The 18025-nt window shown below is 61.8% G+C and overlaps 1 protein-coding gene across 4 annotated transcripts in view; it reads left to right on the top strand.

Annotated features, from left to right (window-relative positions):
• The window catches only part of DENND3 (DENN domain containing 3), a 50689-nt gene that overhangs the window by 14264 nt on the left and 18400 nt on the right, over positions 1-18025 (top strand). For 2 of the 4 annotated variants that reach the window (XM_046001535.1, XM_046001526.1), the window contains exons 6-13: positions 2453-2572; positions 2904-3122; positions 6386-6501; positions 9010-9165; positions 10134-10230; positions 12285-12388; positions 12826-13025; positions 14272-14793. In XM_046001535.1, the coding sequence (XP_045857491.1) occupies positions 2453-2572; positions 2904-3122; positions 6386-6501; positions 9010-9165; positions 10134-10230; positions 12285-12388; positions 12826-13025; positions 14272-14793 (1534 nt within the window). Of the gene's footprint in view, positions 1-2452; positions 2573-2903; positions 3123-6385; positions 6502-9009; positions 9166-10133; positions 10231-12284; positions 12389-12825; positions 13026-14271; positions 14794-18025 lie in introns of those variants that run through there. The other 2 variants (XM_046001543.1, XR_006817961.1) reach the window with 2 other exon arrangements.

The raw sequence follows: 18025 nt of genomic DNA, 5'->3' as shown, positions 1-18025 counted from the left end.
TCTGTGTGACCTGAGGGGCCACAGGTCTGTCCACGTCCATTCTTCAGCCTTCATTCAATTCATGCTTTGCACGGTGGCTGCAGAGACTGTTAACCTCTCTCCGTTGGACTCTCCTTTTATGCTTAACACCCCAAATGGCTTCTTGCTGTGTACCTACAGCCAGTCCTACCTCTCTGGCCCCTGTGTCGTCACTGTCCTCCTCTGTCTGTGTCCTACCCCCTTGCTTGCTGTTGTCCAGCCACACTGGGTGTCCCTCTGTCCCTCATGGGTGCTGCCCCAGGGCCCTTGCACATGCTGTTTCTGGAAGTCAGGTTCTTCGCGACAGCCTCTGTGACCTCCCACCCCATCTCCGTACCCTGCCCCCTTCCCGCGGAGCCCAGCCCTGTCTGCAGTTGGGGCTCACACATGTGTTTTGCTCCATGTCCCTCTTCTCTGTTGGCCGCCGAGCTGCGTGAGGAAGGGGCCCCGTGCAGAGCTGCGTACGCGGCACTGTTACCCCACCTGCCCTGCCCTTATTGCTCCCACAGTTGTGGAGCAGAAAAAAGAACAGATAGGCCGTGTTTTGTGTTAGCCTGTCGTGTTCTCAGAGTGGGGCCTGCCTCTCGGTTCTTGCGCGTCTGTCTGAACGAGCTGAGCCCGGCTCAGGCTTGCTGCTGTGACCCTCCCCTTGTGGCCTCACCAGCTCTGAGGCTGAGACGGGGCCCTGACCCATCTTCGGGGGTGTTGAACCACCGTGGCTGTTCCTTGTTTCCGAAACACGCGAGGCCAAGGTTCTCCTCTAACCCAGGAGCCGGTTCAGGAATTTCCAGGACCCACTGCAAGCGAATGTTGATGGCGAGGCTGTGTAGCTGGTGGTCAGGAGCTGCGGTTCCTGTGAGTCAAGCGTGGGGTCATCTCCGTTCTGGGTCGGAAGAGGCGGCGCCCAGCCTCAGCCCGGCCTGGCTCGGTGCCCTTTCGCAGATGGCGCCTGGACCGTCAGCCTGAGGGCGGCGAGGACACCCCCCGGCCCTGGCTCGCTCTGTCGCTTCTCTGCCCACCAGTGGCTCTGACCTCATGGGCTTTCAGAGCTCGGGCCAAGTTACTGGTGTGCACGCGAAACGTGCCTCTTCCGTCTCACTGTACCTGACGCACTTCCTGTGTTGCTCTCGGCGGGGAGCCTGTGGTCTGGGGCTGCAGTCAAGCGGAGCATGGAAAGTGTTTCTCTGAAATGTCTCTCCCTCGGTTTCTTCACCTGTGAGGTGGGGGCCCCCAGAGCCCAGCTCAGAGGCTGTGGGTCTCACGTGCGGCGAGGTCGCTGGCGTTGAGGGGGCCGACAGCGTCCCTGGTGAGAATGATGGGCGTTTGTATTCAGTGTTCATCTGTAGCTGGGAAGCCGGTCAACATGTTTGTTTTTTTTGAAAGATGGAGTTTTCCACGTACGCTTCACCATTTTCCCTAGTTCCTCGCCCCCGGGAGCGTGTAACTCTGCTCCTCCTTGTTTTGTTACCGTCCACACAGGCGCACCCGCCTTGTTTCTGACGCGGCCTGCTTCCGCAACCAGTGGGTGACAAGACGCTGCCGTCAGGGGGCGCTTGCAGAAAGTGGTCCTTGTCCTTTGAACGAGCAGTCACCCGGAGCAGTGGTGACAGAAGCAGGAGGAGGTGTGGCTGGCGCACATTTGTTCTGGAACCTTCTCTGGCCAGGGCTCTGCGTCTCTCCGTGTCTCTCCCTGTGTCCTCCTTCCATACTTTCCCTGGCCGGACCTTCTCTGTCCTCAGATTCTAATCTCCTCCCTGTGTTTTCAGCCCGGCACTGCTCACACTCAGTGCTGCTCGTCCCCAGCTCCGGGGGTGCTGCTGGGGACCCTCCACAAGGCTGACACCCACGGTCGGGAATGAACCTGCCGTCAAGCTGGAAGGCCCCTTGGTGGAGGGGCCCCTAAGTCCTCCTCCGTGCACTGTGTCCTTTAACAGAGAGGGCATTTTGCAGATACCAAATCAAATTGCGGTGTTATTTTGAAATACTGTCACTTGGAAAAATAAAGTCTTTCTGCGACTTCTGGAAGTGCGTGTCTTTAAGGCTTTGACAGTTGTGTTGAAAATACTGAGAGAATTCGTAAAGTGCAGTGTGCGTTCTGGCTGAGGTGAACCTGATCGTGCTTGGGTTAGAGCCTGTGCTGACCGGAGCACCCGTCCGGGCGCCGGTCACTCTTCACCGATGGGCCGTTAGCTAACCAGTTAAGAGTGTAGACAAGATTGGCTGAAGAAGATCTTCAGTACTTGATCTACGTGTGAGCCTTTCCCTGCAGTTGTGCGTGTCTAGACTGTTTGGTTCTGGGACATACACGGGGACCGCGCGAGTCTTCAAACACGTATTCTAATCAGACGCCTTTGGCGCCTAAACGGAGAGTCTCGGTGTGTTTCAGTTGCTACTAGGAGAGGCTCTAAATTAATGACGGAACTTGTCGTCACAGATATTTAACATGAAGCCCCTGCAGATCGTGTTTCCCTCCCGCGCAGACTCCGAGAGCCCCGTCATCGACTTGGACCTTCACTTGCCCTTGCTGTGTTTCAGGCCCGAGAAGGTGCTACAGGTGTGTGTCCCTCCGGACCTGGGACAGTGTGTTGGTTGGCTTAGTGGGCATCTAAACTGTCATCTGGAGGGCAGTTCCAGGGCACGTGTGTTCCAGAACATTCCAGAATGTTCTGGAATGTTCCACCACGCACTGGGGATAGCTGCTTCTTGGCTTCAAGCAGACATTCAGGACGTGCACACCGTTGACAAGCAGTGCTTTTTGGGGAGTTAAAGGGGCTTTCGTTTTGGCACATGGAGCTGGGAAACCGGGTGAGAACTGGGCTCCACATGCGTGGTCCGTGCCTGGAGCATGGTTGCAGGTGTGCACACGGTGTCGTTGGTCTCCCCAGATCCTGACGTGCCTCCTCACGGAGCAGCGGATCGTGTTCTTCTCCTCCAGCTGGGCTCTGCTGGCGCTGGTGGCCGAGTGCTTCCTGGCCTACCTGCACCCCTTGCAGTGGCAGCACACGTTTGTGCCCGTCCTGTCGCGCCAGATGCTGGACTTCGTCATGGCGCCGACCTCCTTCCTCATGGGCTGCCACCTCGACCACTTTGACGAAGTCAGCAAGGTTAGACCTCGACCGTTCACTGGCGAATGTCAGATCCTGTGACCCCTGCGGGGACCGGGAGACGTGGCTTCAAAAGGGTCCCGCAGGGAGGGCCACGTGCCCTGGCTACGGGGAGATGGTGGTCCCTCTCGTCCCTGGGGCTCGTGCCCGCGGTGCCACACACACACACACACACACACACACACGGTGCTGGTTGCACCATCCGCCTGTGCCTCTGGGCATGTCCAAGGCTGGGGGTCCTGGGCGCTGGGACCCTGTGTTGCCTGCCAACCCGCTTAAATTCCCAGGCTTCCACAGCTTCCCGCGGCTCCAGCGAGCAGAGCGCGGGCGTCAGCGCCGACGGGGCCTGCTCTCTGGCCTGGCCATGGCCGCTTCCTCCTTTTGTGGCCTTGAGTGAGGTGCCGGACCGTGCTGAGCCTCAGCCTCCTTGACTCTGAATGGCGCATCCTCCTGGACCAGGCTTCATGTGGGGACCACCCCACACCCGCCGACACAGCCAGTGACCCCGCTCCCCGTCTCGTGTTTCTCTGTTTGGCTGAGCTTCTGTGGTTCAGTACTGCTGGGGCCCTCCTGCTGGAAGGTCCTGTCCACGCCACGCGTCACGCATGCAGTGACCTTTCACTCGCTGTGCCTGACCCGCGCCAGCGTGTTCGGCCCTCTTATCTCGCAGAGGTTAACTGGACACTTAGGTCGTCAGGGCTGGGGGTCCCCAACAAGAAAGCAGAAAAGCCGGGCAGCTAAGACCAAACCACACTGGCACCCCGCCTGACACCTTAGACGAGCCCACAGCGGCATCCTGTCTGGCAGCCTCCTGGGAGTGATGTTTTCAAAACATCCTGAGACAACACCGTTAACCCCGAAACACGGGTCACCGTCACAAGTGAGACCGTCTCCGGACGTCAGCCCACGAGACCGGCAGCAGGTGAACAGTAACCTGCTGGGTAGACGGGTGCGTGGTCAGAACCCTCGCTGGTGCCCACGCTCAGGAGGCTCAAGATGGTTTCTCAAAAGCGCTTATAAAAAGTCTAAAATCTAAACGCCAAAACAGCAGCCCTCTCCAGTCCCCTCACTCTTGGGGAGCTTTTTTTTTTTTTTTAAAGATTTTATTTATTTATTTGGCAGACAGAGATCACAAGTAGGCAGAGAAGCAGGCAGAGAGAGAGAGAGACGGGAAGCAGGCTCCCCGCTGAGCAGAGAGCCCGATGTGGGGCTCGATCCGAGGACCCTGGGATCATGACCTGAGCCAAAGGCAGAGGCTTTAACCCACTGAGCCACCCAGGTGTGCCTCTCGGGAGCTTCGCATCGTCGCTCAATAAACCTGGCCCTGCTGCCCGCCGCTCTTCGTCTGGTCTCCCTCTCCATTCCTCCAAGCGTGCGACCAAGAACCCAGGCTCGAACGATCAAAACTCCCGTATCAGCAGAACTGCTGGCCGCGCTATCATGGCTGCGGTCGAAGGAGCCGGTAGCACTTGGCACACAGTAAGTGCCTAATAACGTACATTGAGATGGTGACCTCATGTGGATTTGTAATACTGTGATGTCAGCAGGCAGAGCGGGTTTGGCTTTCGAAAACACCTTTATTCACATAAAATACCACGAAGTTTGCCCGAGGAAAGTGTGCGAGTCAGCGGCTCTTAGTAACTTGGCAGAGTTGTGCCGACGGATTTTAGGTGTTTTTGGCTCCCATCGAGAAGACCCGTATGCCTTCACGTCACCCCACGTGGTCCTCCGGCCGCCCCTACCTACGCGTGTCTCCGTGGATTTGTGCGTTCCGCATGTGCCGTTTTAGGGCTGTAGCCGGCCTTCAGGGGCCGCCTTCGCTCCGCACAGCATTTTCTAGGTTCGCCCACGCCGTCCATCCACGTAGCCGTGGTTCTTGCTGCTGAATCAGATCCCGTCGTGCGAACGTGCCTCGGTTTCTTTGTCCATCATCCATCGACGGACGTTAGAACTGTTTCGACTTCAGACTGACCGGCACAGCTGCGGGCCGTCCTGTGCCTGTGAGCTTCCGTGTGGCCCTGTGCTGTCCCCTACCGTGGGCGGCAGACGCTCACCATCCAGCCACATCCCCCCGCACGTTCCTGTCCTCCTGGCCGGCCTGGCGAGGGGGACGTGGCGTCTCACGGTGGATCTGGCGTGCGTTTCCAGTTCCCCCGGCGACTAACACTGAGCACCTTTGCACGTGCTCTCCCTCCCGTCCTCCGCGCTCACCCGCTGCCCCCTGCTGTCACGTGGAGCCTGGAGCGGTTCAGAGCAAATCCCGGGAAGGCGCTCGGGCCCTGTAGGGACTGGCCGCTCCTGGGGTGGAGCCGGGTCCTTGCCTGTTCTTGCCAAAGCCAGTGACTCACCAAGTGACAAACATACTTTGGGGAAAGGCCACTCAGACCTTCATGGAGGGGATGGAAAACGTCTCCCAGTCTGTCCACAAATGAGGAAGAAATAGGGCTGTGCTCTCAAGTTGAAAATGTGTGTCTTTTTTTAGACATTAGGGGAAAAAACCACCTTGTTTCAGGCCGTTCCCCCGGGAACCTTCATGGGCACATCCACCCGGCAGCGCCCATCCGCAGTCAGGAAGGAAGCCCGCTCAGGGATTTATGCGTTCCAGAAGATTTCAGGACAGGCAGCAGCTGGAGAGCGTGTTGGATTTGGACGTTTCCTCCGTGGGGCCGAGGACTCGGACACCGTCGGGCGGCACGTGTGTGTGAGGATGTTCACGAGGGGGCCGCGCGGCCCACCTGGCCCTGTCAGCCGTGTGTTTGGGCCAGAAGACGGCGTGTGCTCGGTTCTCGTGCCGCCTGCACACGCATTCAGAGCGGGGCCGTCAGCGCCCGGGGGCTGCTGGGCGCCGGGCTCCCAGAGCGGGACTCGGTGTCTGTTATCTCGTCACACATCAGGCGTGACAAGGAGCCCGGTACACAGCGCAGGAATCCGAAGTGTGTGCTCCTTGAGCCCGGGGCCCCGCCCACCCCAGCCCTGGAATGTTCTCTCCAGGCTCCCTGAAGTGGCCGGCAGTGTTTGTACCCGGGTCAGGGAAAGCCAGAGACCCGTACGGAATCCTGAGTCCGACTGGGGTGGGTTGCATCCCGTCTAGCTTGTGGACATGACTCAGGGCATAGCCTGCGTTCCTTGGTGGGACAGTAGAAGGTGCAGAGTGTGTGATTTCATCAGCGGTGACGCTGCCGTCGGGAACGCAAAGTGTGTTTTTGTGTTTTCAAAGGCGTCTGCAAATGCAGAATCTTCATGGGTCTTTCTCAAACTTGCAGGAAGCTGATGGTCTCATTCTGATAAATATGGATAACGGGAGCGTCACGTGCTCGGGTGACCGCGAGGTGGACGTCCCTGACATCCCCCTGCTGGCGGCGCACACGTTTATTCAGAGGTAAAGGGGGGTGTCGAGTGCGCCCAGACGGCTCTGTTCGCTTCTGCGCTTGTGGGCGGCAAGTGTCTTTCCCATCTTACCTCCAGAGCCAGGCTTTGTGTCTTTAGAGTTTGGAAGCTATTTGTGAATGTTTTAAGGTGAAAGTCATTAGTCCTTGTTTGAACTTGTCCGGATACGGGTTATGGCCCCACTGAGTCAGGCGATGGTCCCGTCCCCCGGAGACCTCCCACCCTCTCTGCCCTGTGGTCTGCCTGTGACTGTTGAGGTTCCCTCCCCCTCCCACCTTCCCTCTTCTACTCCACCCTCCCCTCCCCCTCCCTTCTTCCCTTCTCCTCCTCCCCTACCCCTCCCACCTCCCTCTTCCCTCACTCCCCCTCCCTACTTCCCTCTCTTCCCTCGCTCCCCCCAGACGTGTACTCAGACCCACATGATGACCCCACAGGTCAGGATCTGGGTGCGGCCCCCACACCATACAGTGCAGAGGTGGGCGCCTCACCCGAGTGAGCGAGACGTCGTCCTGTCTGGGTTCAGGTGCAGGTTGACAAATGTCAACCCCCATGCGCGTCGGGCAGCAGCAGCTTCTTCCTGGAAGGGCCAGTTTAGGCTCTGGCCTGTGTCGTGTGGGGCTCGAGGACTTTCTTGCTGGAGCTGCTTCTGGGGCTGGGAAGGAGCTGTCATTCCTGTCTGCCAGGACGAGTCCCGGGTGGGGTGTGGGGGCATCTGGCTGCCCCTGGGTGTGTGCAGGGGAGCCGAGCAGGGTGTCCTGGCGGAGTGTCTCCAGCCTGCAAGGGGAAGCTGACAGGTGTCACTGTTCACGTTTTGGTGAGCCGAAGCCGCATTCCCCCGACTCTGGGGGTCTGACGATTTGGCGCTGCCGGGCCTGGTGTCCGGTGCTTCTCAAGCGTGCGCTTCGGTGGCACGTCCCCCGTGGGATGGGGGCTCTGTGCTCGTCCGTGTGGCGGTGTCCGATTCTAGGACAGACCCGGTGGCTTGTGTCTGTGCTTGGCTGGACCCCCACCTGGCGGGACGCGCCTCCTACAGCCTCAGCCCGTGAGCTAACCCGCGTGCGGTCGTGGCGCCTCGTGGCGACGTTGGTCCGTGTCCCTGGGGTCCTGGGGTGCTGGGGTGTCCACACAGGGCCTTTGGTGAAGCGGGAGGGAGCGGCGCCCTTCCCCGAGAGCCCTGCTCCTCCTCACGCCCTCTGTCCCCCATCTTCCTCTTCCTCACCTGCATCTGTGTTCACGGTGTCCTCCCTGCCCCCCAACATCTCCCGCACAGGCCAGGGGCCACAGCTCTCCCGGGCGGAGTGTTGCACAGTGCCCAGGTGGGACGGCCAGCCTTCTTCTCCAGCGGAGGGGTTGTCCCTGCACACAGCACGCAGTGGGAGGCCCCGGCCACAGGCAGCACCATGATTCTGTATGGATTCCCTCCCCGCCACACCCCTGTGCTGCCGGGTGCACAGGCAGCTCGTGTTCCTTCTGGAGGGGGGGTACCTGGACGGGTCAGCTGGGGTCGGCGGGGCTGGGACACCTGTCCCCAGCAGCAGCTTCTTGTCACATGTGGGGGCGAAACTAGAGTGCTCCCCGGCCCGCCCCAGCCCTGCCGGCTACTCGGACCTGGTCTCAGCCTGCCTCCCCGCCCAGCTCCCCCATGGCTCCCGTGGGGCCTCTGGCTGGCAGCTGGCCCCTCCCTACCTGCTCAGGGCCGTTCCTGTCTGTCTGGCGTCTCACCTTTCAGGACTGGGGTCCTCGAGAGGCCCCCTCCAGCCACCAGCGGGCTCTTCTCCGGCTGTTCTGGTCTCTGATCCTCCCTTCCCCCCGCATGACCTCCTGCTTGGGGTGTGATCCTGTTTTTCTGTTTCTTCCTGCTTGAATGTAAGCCCCACCCTGCAGCTTTGCCTGTGGTCCCCACGCAGCCCACGCCCAGATGGCACCTGGCGTTTGGGGGCGCTCAGGAAACAGGGTCGGACGCAAGTGCGTTGGGTGTGCGTCTTCTGCAGTAACCCGCATGCTTGCTGGATGGTTTCCAGAGCTGCAGCCTTGATCGTGCTGGGCAGGCCGGGGAGCCTGGGGTGGCTGGATGCCGGTGCCGGGTGTCTGGAGAGAGGGCGGCCGCGAGCTGTGACACACAGGCCCTCGGGTCCACCCAGACAGGGTGCGGTGGTGGGCAGCTCCGGCCGGGAGGCAGCCTGTGCCGGAAGCCCTTTGTCCTTGCTGGGGTGCGGGGTGCGCTGCGTGCTGTCGCGGGGCGGAGCCGGGCAGGAATGGATCCGGCTCGGGTGGAAATGGGAGTGGGCCACGGCGGAGGCCTCTGCGGGCTCGGCACGGATGAGCCGTTCGCGTGCAGCAGGGACCGGAGCTCCGGGGACGGATGTTTGCTGTCCCAGCGCGGAAGTTCCCGACGCGCCTTCCGAGCACCCGGAGTGTTCGTGCCCCTGGGAGCGCGTTCTCCCCGCCCGTGAGCGGCAGTCCCCGCGTGCGGTGCTCAGCGTCCCCCTGTCCCTCCCAGGATCCAGAGCCTGCGGCTGCACCGCGAGCTGGACCTCGCGCACCTGGGCGCCAGCACGGACCTGAACGAGGGGCGCGCGCGCCGGCGGGCCTGGCAGCAGAACCTCAACTGCCAGGTGCAGCACGCGGCCCTCCAGCTGCTCGTCGGCATCTTCAGGTACGGGGGCCCCTTTCGTGCCGCCGCGGGCGCCACCGGCCCCGAGTGGACGCGGCGGAGGTCCTCGCCCCTCCGGCCCCGGCCGCCGGTGGGGGGGGGGGGTGGTTCATGCCCTGTGGCTCGGGGCCAGCCCAGGGTGGGGACACTTGGGTCACTGCAGGAATGAAGCTCGCCCCCTCCAGCCCCCCCAGCAGGTGGCAGCACTCAGGATCTGAGTCCTGAGTCGGGATCAGTCCCTGTTCGGAAGCCTTCCTCTCTCTGTCCTCACTCCCGCGGGCGCCGCCGCCGTCCTACAGGGTCTAGATGGAGCCTTTGTCATGGGGAGGCTGTGTTCTTAGCGGGCGCGACGCCCCGTGGGACAAAGAAGTGATCAGGAGAAAGCAGGCCCGTGTGCCGTGTGGGTCGTGTCACTTTCTCGCACAGTAGAGTCAGTACGGACGCGGGTATATTCTTTCAGTTTCGCTCTTGGAAGGAAATCTTCCGCAAACAAGGTTGTTTTGTTACGTTTTGTTTGTTAACACCTTATAAGCTTGAGGAACTGTAAAAAAGCAGAGACTGAATACAGAGGGTCAAACTCCGTGTCCCTCAGACAAGCGTCCCCTTGTCAACGGAAGGAAAGCGTTGACGAGCTGACACAGGGCATGTGGCCCGTGGGCTCGCTGCCCCCAGTGGAGACTGTACTTGGCCGCGGCAGATCATACGTGTTCACGCCCAGGGTTGGCCTGTCCGGGGTCGCCCCCTCGTGTCCTCTTTGTCATCTGCAGGAGGAAGGAGGGGCTGGAAGCGGAAGAGGGCTGTGTCGGTCCCCCAGCTGGAGGAGAGGGCACGCCCCCACCCAGCCCTCCCGGGGACGTGGGACTGGGCTTGCAATCCATGTCCTTTTGGTCCTTTCCGTGTTGCTAAATCGCCATGACTGTCTCCCGTATTTAAGAATACTTCTGCACTTAGACCGTCTTTCTCATTGTCAGGGAAGTGAAGAACCACCTGAATTACGAGCACAGGGTGTTCAACAGCGAGGAGTTTCTCAAAACCAGGGCTCCGGGCGACCAGCGGTTCTACCGGCAGGTGAGGAGCGGGTGGGGCTGGTGCGCTCGCGGTTCGGTCCCGCGCCGGGTCTGTGTTCACAGCACCATGCGGGGACACTCTCGCAGCGTCTGTTACTGTTTTACGCAGTGTTAGTGTTTCCAGAAAGTTTGTTCCGGCTTGGTTGGTTCCTCTGGACCCTCTGGCCCCATCTCAGTTTTTTTCTTTCTTTTTTTTAAGGATTTCTTATTTGTTTATTTGACAGACAGAGATCACAAGTAGGCAGAGAGGCAGGCAGAGAGAGGGGGAAGCAGGCTCCCTGCTGAGCAGAGAGCCTGATGCCGGGCTCGATCCCAGACCCTGCGATCATGACCTGAGCCGAAGGCAAAGGCTCAACCCACGGACCCCCAGGCGCCCTCCATCTCAGTTTCTTGATCTGCTCTGCAACGTGTAGTTCCCCGTTACGAAATGCGCCCAGGCTCTGTGTAGCGGCTGGGGCATGTTGACAGACGCGTGTGCCTGGGACCCACCGCCTCGGCCGGGATGGAGGCGGCTCCAGCAGCCCGGACGGTTCCTGTCGCAGGCGTGCAGCTGCGGGGCCCTTCTGTCCGACGCGGCAGGCGGTGCTGGGTCCGTCCCCTGCTCACAAGCCCGTGGAACACGTCTGTTCGTGTCTGTTATGAGGAGTCGTGTCTGCGGCTTCGAGTTGGCAGCTGGTGCGGCTGGTGCTGATCTTCTGGGTCTCTTAGGCTGTTCCCACACTTTCCGGGTGGGCGAGAGCAGCCTTTTCCGGGGGGCTGGTCTCCCTCCTCCACCAGGAGCTGCTGCCCCGGCCACGGAGAGCTCCCAGGCCTCCCCCTGCTCTTCCCTGCCGCTCCTCTCTGCCTAATTCCGCATGCTTCCTCCTCCGGGGCAGAGCCTCCATGCCCAGCCCAGGTTAGGGGGCCCCCGTGCAGACTTCCAGAACTTTCTCTACAGAGCTGCCTCAGCCCTGAGCTCCAGGCAGGTCTCTGAGCTGCTGCCCTCCATGGCACACCATCCAGCTGGTGACCCGAGGGGCATCTGAGGCTCCCGTGCCGCGGCTCCTCTCACGACTGAGGTCCACACGAGGGTCATTCATGTCGGCTGGCCGGCAGCCTCTGCCTCTCTCTGGGCGCTGCCCGCACCCTCGTGTCTGCTCTCTGACGTTTGCTGGACAGACATGCTTGCCCCGATCATGGGCGCCCCGGCCGTCCGTTCCCTCCATGCATAGTGCCCAGGGTGTAGAGCCTGGCCTGCGGGCCCACGAGATGCTGCCCACAAGGGACCCTGTCACAAAAGGCACCACAGACGAGCACAGGGAGAAGCCACAGGGATGCTCACAGGGCCAGAGCAAAGGCGGGAGCCCTACTCGCAGTCGGGTCACAGCTGTGACCGGCGCCTGGGCCGAGCTCCCTGCTCAGTCGGCTCGTGGGAGTTCTCCAGGGTCCCTGGGAGCCACGGCTGCCACTTCCCATCCCGTCCCGCCCGCTCCTGCCGTCATTCTCCTGCGGGTGTTTTGCACGTGGGGTCTCCAACACTTTCGTCATGGGCCCTGTGCCCCTGAAGCCCTCCTGTCACCAGGCGGAGCAGTGGCCTGTGGGCCTGGGCCTCGTTCCCTGCAGGCGGCTGGCCCACAGCAGGGAGCAGAGTGGGGACAAGGTGAGGACAAGCCCTGGCTGCTGAAGGGCTGCCTTGTCCAGCGGAGACCAGGGCCGGGTCATGGGAGCCACAGGCACTTGCTGTGAGAAGGAGGCGCTGGTCCCCGGAGATCTGGAGTCAGAGGCCACAGGGCACTATGGCTCTTGCTGTCATGAGGGGAAGTGGTTGAACTTCTGAAAGTTCGGTGACTTTTCAGACACAGAATGGCGGCCCGTGGCAGTGGCCGGGGGAGGACCTGGAGGCCAGCACTGCGGGGTGCAATCAGTGGGGGCAGCTGCCTGCTTCGGACCTTGTGTCTGAGGAGCGGGGGGTTGGGGAGAGGCCGCGGCTGGCGGGGAAGGGGCCGGGCGGCCGCTCGGACAGCTCGGCGAAGGCCAGGAGCACGGCGGTAAGTGGCCTTCCATGGTCTGTTTCAGGTGTTGGATACCTACATGTTTCACTCTTTCCTTAAAGCCCGGCTCAGCAGAAGGATGGACGCCTTTGCCCAGCTGGACCTCCACACGCAGTCCGAAGAGGACAGGTGCTACCAGCCACACGCACGACTCGGGACCAGACACTGGGCAGCACGGGTTTATTTGGGGGACGAATGGCATGTCGACCAGAAAAATCTCACATTCAGAGACTTACAACACGTTGGGCTCGTCCCCAAGAGCTTCTGTCTGGGGGGAGCACCGAGCACAGTGTGCACGCCCTGCCGTCGGCCTTCCCTCTCCCGCTGCATCGCCGCCTCCCCCCATGCTGTTCCAGCTCTTCCCACACTGTTCCCGACAGATGTTGTTTACCTGTGTCCCTTCCGGGGGACGGTCTGTCCTCCAGCCGCTGGCCACACGGGGGGAGACAGACGCGGCGTTCCCGCTCCCACGGCAGCGGGGGTCGCGTGGAGAAGAGGCTTGGGTGCCGAGATGTGTTCCGCAGCCGTGCTCGTATCCACAAGGTGTTGCTCTTTTCTGACCCCAGATTAAACGGGATGCTGGTAAGCCCAAGAAGACCCACCATCGAGAAGATGACCTCACGGAAATTCTCGCCCCCGCACATCGTCCACCGGCGGATGGTGGTCAGCATGCCCAACCTGCAGGACATCGCCATTCCCGAGCTGCCCGCCCGGAACTCGTCGCTTCGCCAAGTGGACACCACGGGCTGCGGAAGCGGCAGCCTAGGTGATAAACCGGCCCCCGTCCGCACGTTGCTCCCGCCGCCGGCGAGTCGCTGCACTCAGCCGGGCTCTGTCTCAGTGCAGGGGAATGTGGGTTTTGTTTTTGTTTTAGCGGTTTAAGTGTTTGCAATATTTCTTGAGTGTTTATTTTGCAAACTCGTTCATTACGGGAAATGCTTTCTTACCCGTGATTTCCACCCGCTGGTCACGTGCCGTGGCTAGCGGCTCTGCACGGTTTCGGTGTCCCTCACGTACATGCGTGTCTGTGAGTCCGTATAAAACACTATGAGCTGGGGGTGGGGGAGGTCCCGTGGCCCCTGCCTCAGGGTGAGGCCCCCCCGTACCAGGTGCTGCCCCCTGGTGACCGCCCACAGCAGAGCGGTGGGCCGAGGGAGGGGCGCACCCAGCCGGCCACAGTGGGGGCCTGTGTCCAAGAGAAAAGCCCTCCATGACAGAGCAGGCATCCCGGAGGCACTGCTGGGTCTCCTTTCACGGGGGCTTCCTCGCTGTGTGAGTCTAGGCAGCTGGCTTCCCCTCTCGGGCCGTAGTTCCTCTTCAGTCAAACCCAGGGATGTTTTTCACCCCTGGCTGTGCTCACTCCACTGTGGGAAGGCGCTCTGCCCCCTCCGTCCTCTGAACCTTCACCTGGAGCCTCCCCACCCCAGGGGCCTCCCTCTCCTCTGGGCTTCACAGCCGAGACTCCGTCTCCCTGGGGGTGAGGGCCCTACCCGCACGACTGGCCTGGTCCTGGTCCCCGGTGCCCCTGGAGAGGCCCTTCAGCGACATTTGAGGAAGGAATTAGTGGGAGACTCTCCTGGAGGAGGTTGGCTCTGGGCACCTGGGACATGTGAAGCCTCAGTTTGCACGTCTGTACGATGGGGTTGACGGCAATGGCCTTCTCACAGAGCGGCCGTCCAGCCAAACGAACCCAGTTTCTGGGGCTTGGAGCTGCCCAGTGGCGTATCGTGCGTGTGTCGTCAGGTGACCCTCCCCCGAAGACTCACTACCAGGTGTTTCCATTTAGTGCTAGCGTCCTAGCAAATAAGATCATTCTGAACTCTCAGGGTGCCATAGAGGCGGTGGGGGGGGGGCATTCAGCTCGGGGGCACGTGGAGCTTTCTGGAAGAGGCACAGAGGTTCTCACTTGACATGGCACCCAGGGCCCAGAAACGTTGACGCAGACCGGGTGACGGGGACCCGGGTCTGTTCTCGCGTCTGCTGATGGTGCGCGTGTCTCTTCTCGGCTCTAGCTCTGAGTGTGAGTCCGAAGCCGACGTACACGTTCAAGGTCCCGGAGATCCACTTCCCGCTGGTGAGCCAGTGCGTGCAGGCCTACTACGCCGACTGCGTCGCCCAGCTCACCAAGGCCATGAGCCTCCTGGCCCCCGACAGCTCCGTGCTCCTGGCCCGGTACTTCTACCTCCGCGGGGCGGTGCACCTGATGCACGGGCAGCTGCTGGACGCCCTGCTGGACTTCCAGAGTCTCTACAAGACAGACATCCGGATCTTTCCCGCCGACCTCGTGCGGAGGACGGTGCGGTCCCTGTCGGGACCCCAGCGCGCCCAGGCCGAGCGGGTGCCCGAGCTGCGGCGGCTCATCAGCGAGGTGGTGGACAAGGCTGGCGAGGCCGCGAAGCCCGACGACCGCGTGAAGAACTTCGAGCTGCCCAAACAGCACATGCAGCTGGACGATTTCGTGAGGAGGGTCCAGGAGTCGGGCATCGTGAAGGACACCGACACCATACACCGACTGTTTGAGGCGCTCACTGTGGGTAAGCGGCCGGCGGGGCGGAAGCTCGTGGGGCCGAGTCCGCCAACCCCGCTGCAGGCCCGTGGAGCGGGGGCTCCACCTGAAGGGCAGTCGCAGGACCTGGGGGGTCGGTGAGGGGCCGCCCTAGGGTCTAGGGGAGCGCGCGCAGAGTCCGAAGCTGCGGCAGGCTCGCCGCTATCCCAGGGCCCCAGCCCACTCCACCCGGGGCGGCGGGAACGTTTCATACAACGCGAGGGCGCGGACGGGCATACCACCTTGTCCCATGTTTACTGCCGCCGCCTGGCTCGTTTGGGACCTTTCTGCCCACGCCCACCCCCGCAAAGGGACCAGTGTCCCCAGCTTGAGTCTGCTCCTCCGACCAGGTCTTGACATGCTTACTGAACGCGGTACGTGGGTGCGTGTGGTTTCGAGTGACACGTGTGTGTCCGGCCGTGTCGTCCGCGGCCGCTCCATTACTCAGCCTTCCGCCGTCACAACTCACCGTCCGGTTTATTCACTGGACCTGCCGATGGCGGCGTAGCGGGAGCAGGACACAGCGCACCTGTCTGCGCGGCCGTCGGTGGCGTCCGGGCCTCCTTCTTTCCCGGACACTGACCTAGTGAGTTTCACCGTGCCGCCTCCGTATGTGGTTGTGCCGGGTGCCCCGGGGCTGGTGCTGAGAGGCCCAGTCGGGGCGCGGGGACCGCCATCCTGACGGCGAGCTGTCTCCTTGCCCTCGGGGGCAGCACGGCCCGTGACACACCCGTGTCGCCGTCCTGGATGTCCGGCTGGCCAGATGAGCGTCCGCTCGCACGCTTGGAGCTGCTCTGGTGTCTTCTGTCCGTTTCTACATGAGGACGTTCGTCTTTTCCTCGCGCCCTGTGTCCCCTGCAGCCCGGCAGCATCTCTCCCTGGTCTCGTCCAGGGGCCCCATGGGCGGGCTCGGCCAGCTGGGTCTGAGGGGGACAAGTGCTCACAGAGAGACCTGGGCAGCGGTGCTCGGGGCTGTCGGGAAGGGGGAGCATGGGCCCCCGGGACTCAGCACCCTTCAGGGGAGACCCTGCCCCTTCCCTTTGGGTGGCCTCTACGAGGACACCAGGGCCAGCCTGTTCCGCGGCGAGACCTGAGATATGGTGGCATACGGCCACTGGTGTTACTGTTCTTGGGGAACGAGATGTCCAGGCTGATCCTAGCTGTCACCAGGCTCTCCTGGTGTGGCCCTGTGGTTTCATGGCATGACATGCTGATGGCCCCGGGGAGCGCTGTTCTCCCAGTGGGAAGAACAAGGTCTGTCCCCAGTCCTGTGGCCAGAAGTGTGTTCCACAGGCTGCAGCTGCCTGGCAAGCAAAGTTCAGTGACTGGACATGTGGACAGTGTCCGGCTTCCAGACTTATGCTGGCAGCGACGCAGAGGACACCGTGGGGCGCACCAGCAGACATGGCCCATGCCGATGGGCCATCGATGGCCAGGTTGTCACTTTGGTTCCGTTCACATCACAAATTAGTTAATGGTCCCGACTCGGGGACGTGTGAGCCGCTGTAGCACAGGCAACACCAGATGGACGTTTCAGCCTAACGGCCACGTGTCACAAAACCTCTGAGCCCAAAGGTGAGCGCTGCTGTCTTAGAAGGAGTTGCTGTGGTCTAAGAGCGTGTCTGAGGTTTTGTTCAGAAGATTCCCGTCACTCTCTTGTCGTCGTCATACGTGTTCATAGACGTTTCAGAGTCTGGTGTTGACGCTGCAGGACCGGTGGCCGCCCCCGACAGGCCGCAGGGCAGGGAGCTGGACGCGCGTGCGAGCTCGGGGCCCGGACTGCCGCCCGCGCTGAGATGGGGGCGTGTGGGTAACGGGGCACGCGAGGGAACGGCCAGCGTTTCTGGGCAGAACTGGGGACAAGTGGATGTGACCCGTCCACACGGGCGCGTGCAGGAGCCGTGGCGGAGCGTGGCGGTCCCCCTGAGTGTGCAGTGGACGCGTGGTGCTCATGGATACGCGTGGTGTCCGCAGGCTTGCACTGTCCAGTTTCGCTGCCACCCCGGAGAGGGTGGTGGCCAAGGCCTGCTGACAGCTGCAGGGCCAGCTCAGTTAGGCCATACTCACGGGTGGCCGTGACAGCCAAGTCCCCAGGGGACTGTCCCGACACCGCGTTCTGGAGCTGGAGTGGGGACGGGGCGGCCCTGGACCTTTTCCGTGTCTTGTGGCCATTTCAGATCCGGCGTCCAGTGGGGCTGGCGGGGAGGACACGGCAGGAAGGCACAGCCACCCGCAGGCACAGCCGGGGCCCGGCCCCACACCCACCCTGCCAGCAACGCCTTTCCTCCCCGCGCCTTGGCCTCCTGATTTGTGAGCTGCCGACGGTACCGGCCTCCTGAGGGTGTGGGAGGGTCGAAGGGACCCCGTGTGGTGTGCAGCGGCGAGGAAGTGAGTTGTGTGTGCAGCTTGGCAGCTGCCCGGCCGGGACAGCCACCGTGGCAGGGAAGGGAGCACGTGAGATGGTCACCCTGCAGTTTTATGAGGATATTGCATAGAATGCGTAAGAGTTCTCTGGTCCGAACATCCGGGCCAGGGTGTGCAGAGGCATGTGACATAGGCCTGTTTCGGAATATACTCGGTCTGACTGGAATGTGGGTGTGTGAAGGCCTAGAGGGCCCGTCCTGGAGGAATGTGGAGCCTGGTGTAGACGAGGAGCCCCGATGTGTTTGAACGAGAGAGAGGGAGCACCTCCTTGCGTCTTAGGGCCTTCTGGGTGCCGAGGGCAGCAGGCTGCGAGGCTGTGCGGGTGTTCGTTCCTGTGCAGGATGGGTGCGGGGAGGGGGACCCACTGCATGACCGAGGGACGAGAGCAGAGGCAGAACCCGGCCAAGGCAGCAGCAGACGTAGGGAAACGTGGGGGTCAGAGTGGGCCAGACTTCTTGGCAGTCGGCTGAAGCGGGACTGGGGTGGTCCCATTTCCACTGCAGGGATGAGCAGGCAGGTCCCTTACACATCTTGCCTGAAGTCCCACCACTAACCAGGGATGCTGGGCTCCCTGGGTCTCTCTCACTCCAGAGCCCATGACTGTTGGGCATTTAGAAAGGTTACTGTATCAGGTTCTTCTTGGTTACAAATAATAACTTATTTGCTCACATAACCAAAGAATACTGAAATAGGGCTGGCTTCAGGCAAGGCTTGATCCAGTGGTGGAGGAGGAGGGTCACCAAGGATCTGGTCTCTTTAGCGTTCGTTTCGTCTGAGGACTAGCTCCTCTCACGGCC

Source organism: Meles meles, chromosome 1, assembly GCF_922984935.1.
Source record: "Meles meles chromosome 1, mMelMel3.1 paternal haplotype, whole genome shotgun sequence".
Lineage (NCBI taxonomy): Eukaryota > Metazoa > Chordata > Mammalia > Carnivora > Mustelidae > Meles > Meles meles.
The sequence above is the reverse complement of the archived record's forward strand: the minus strand, read 5'-3'. Positions and strand labels throughout refer to the sequence as shown.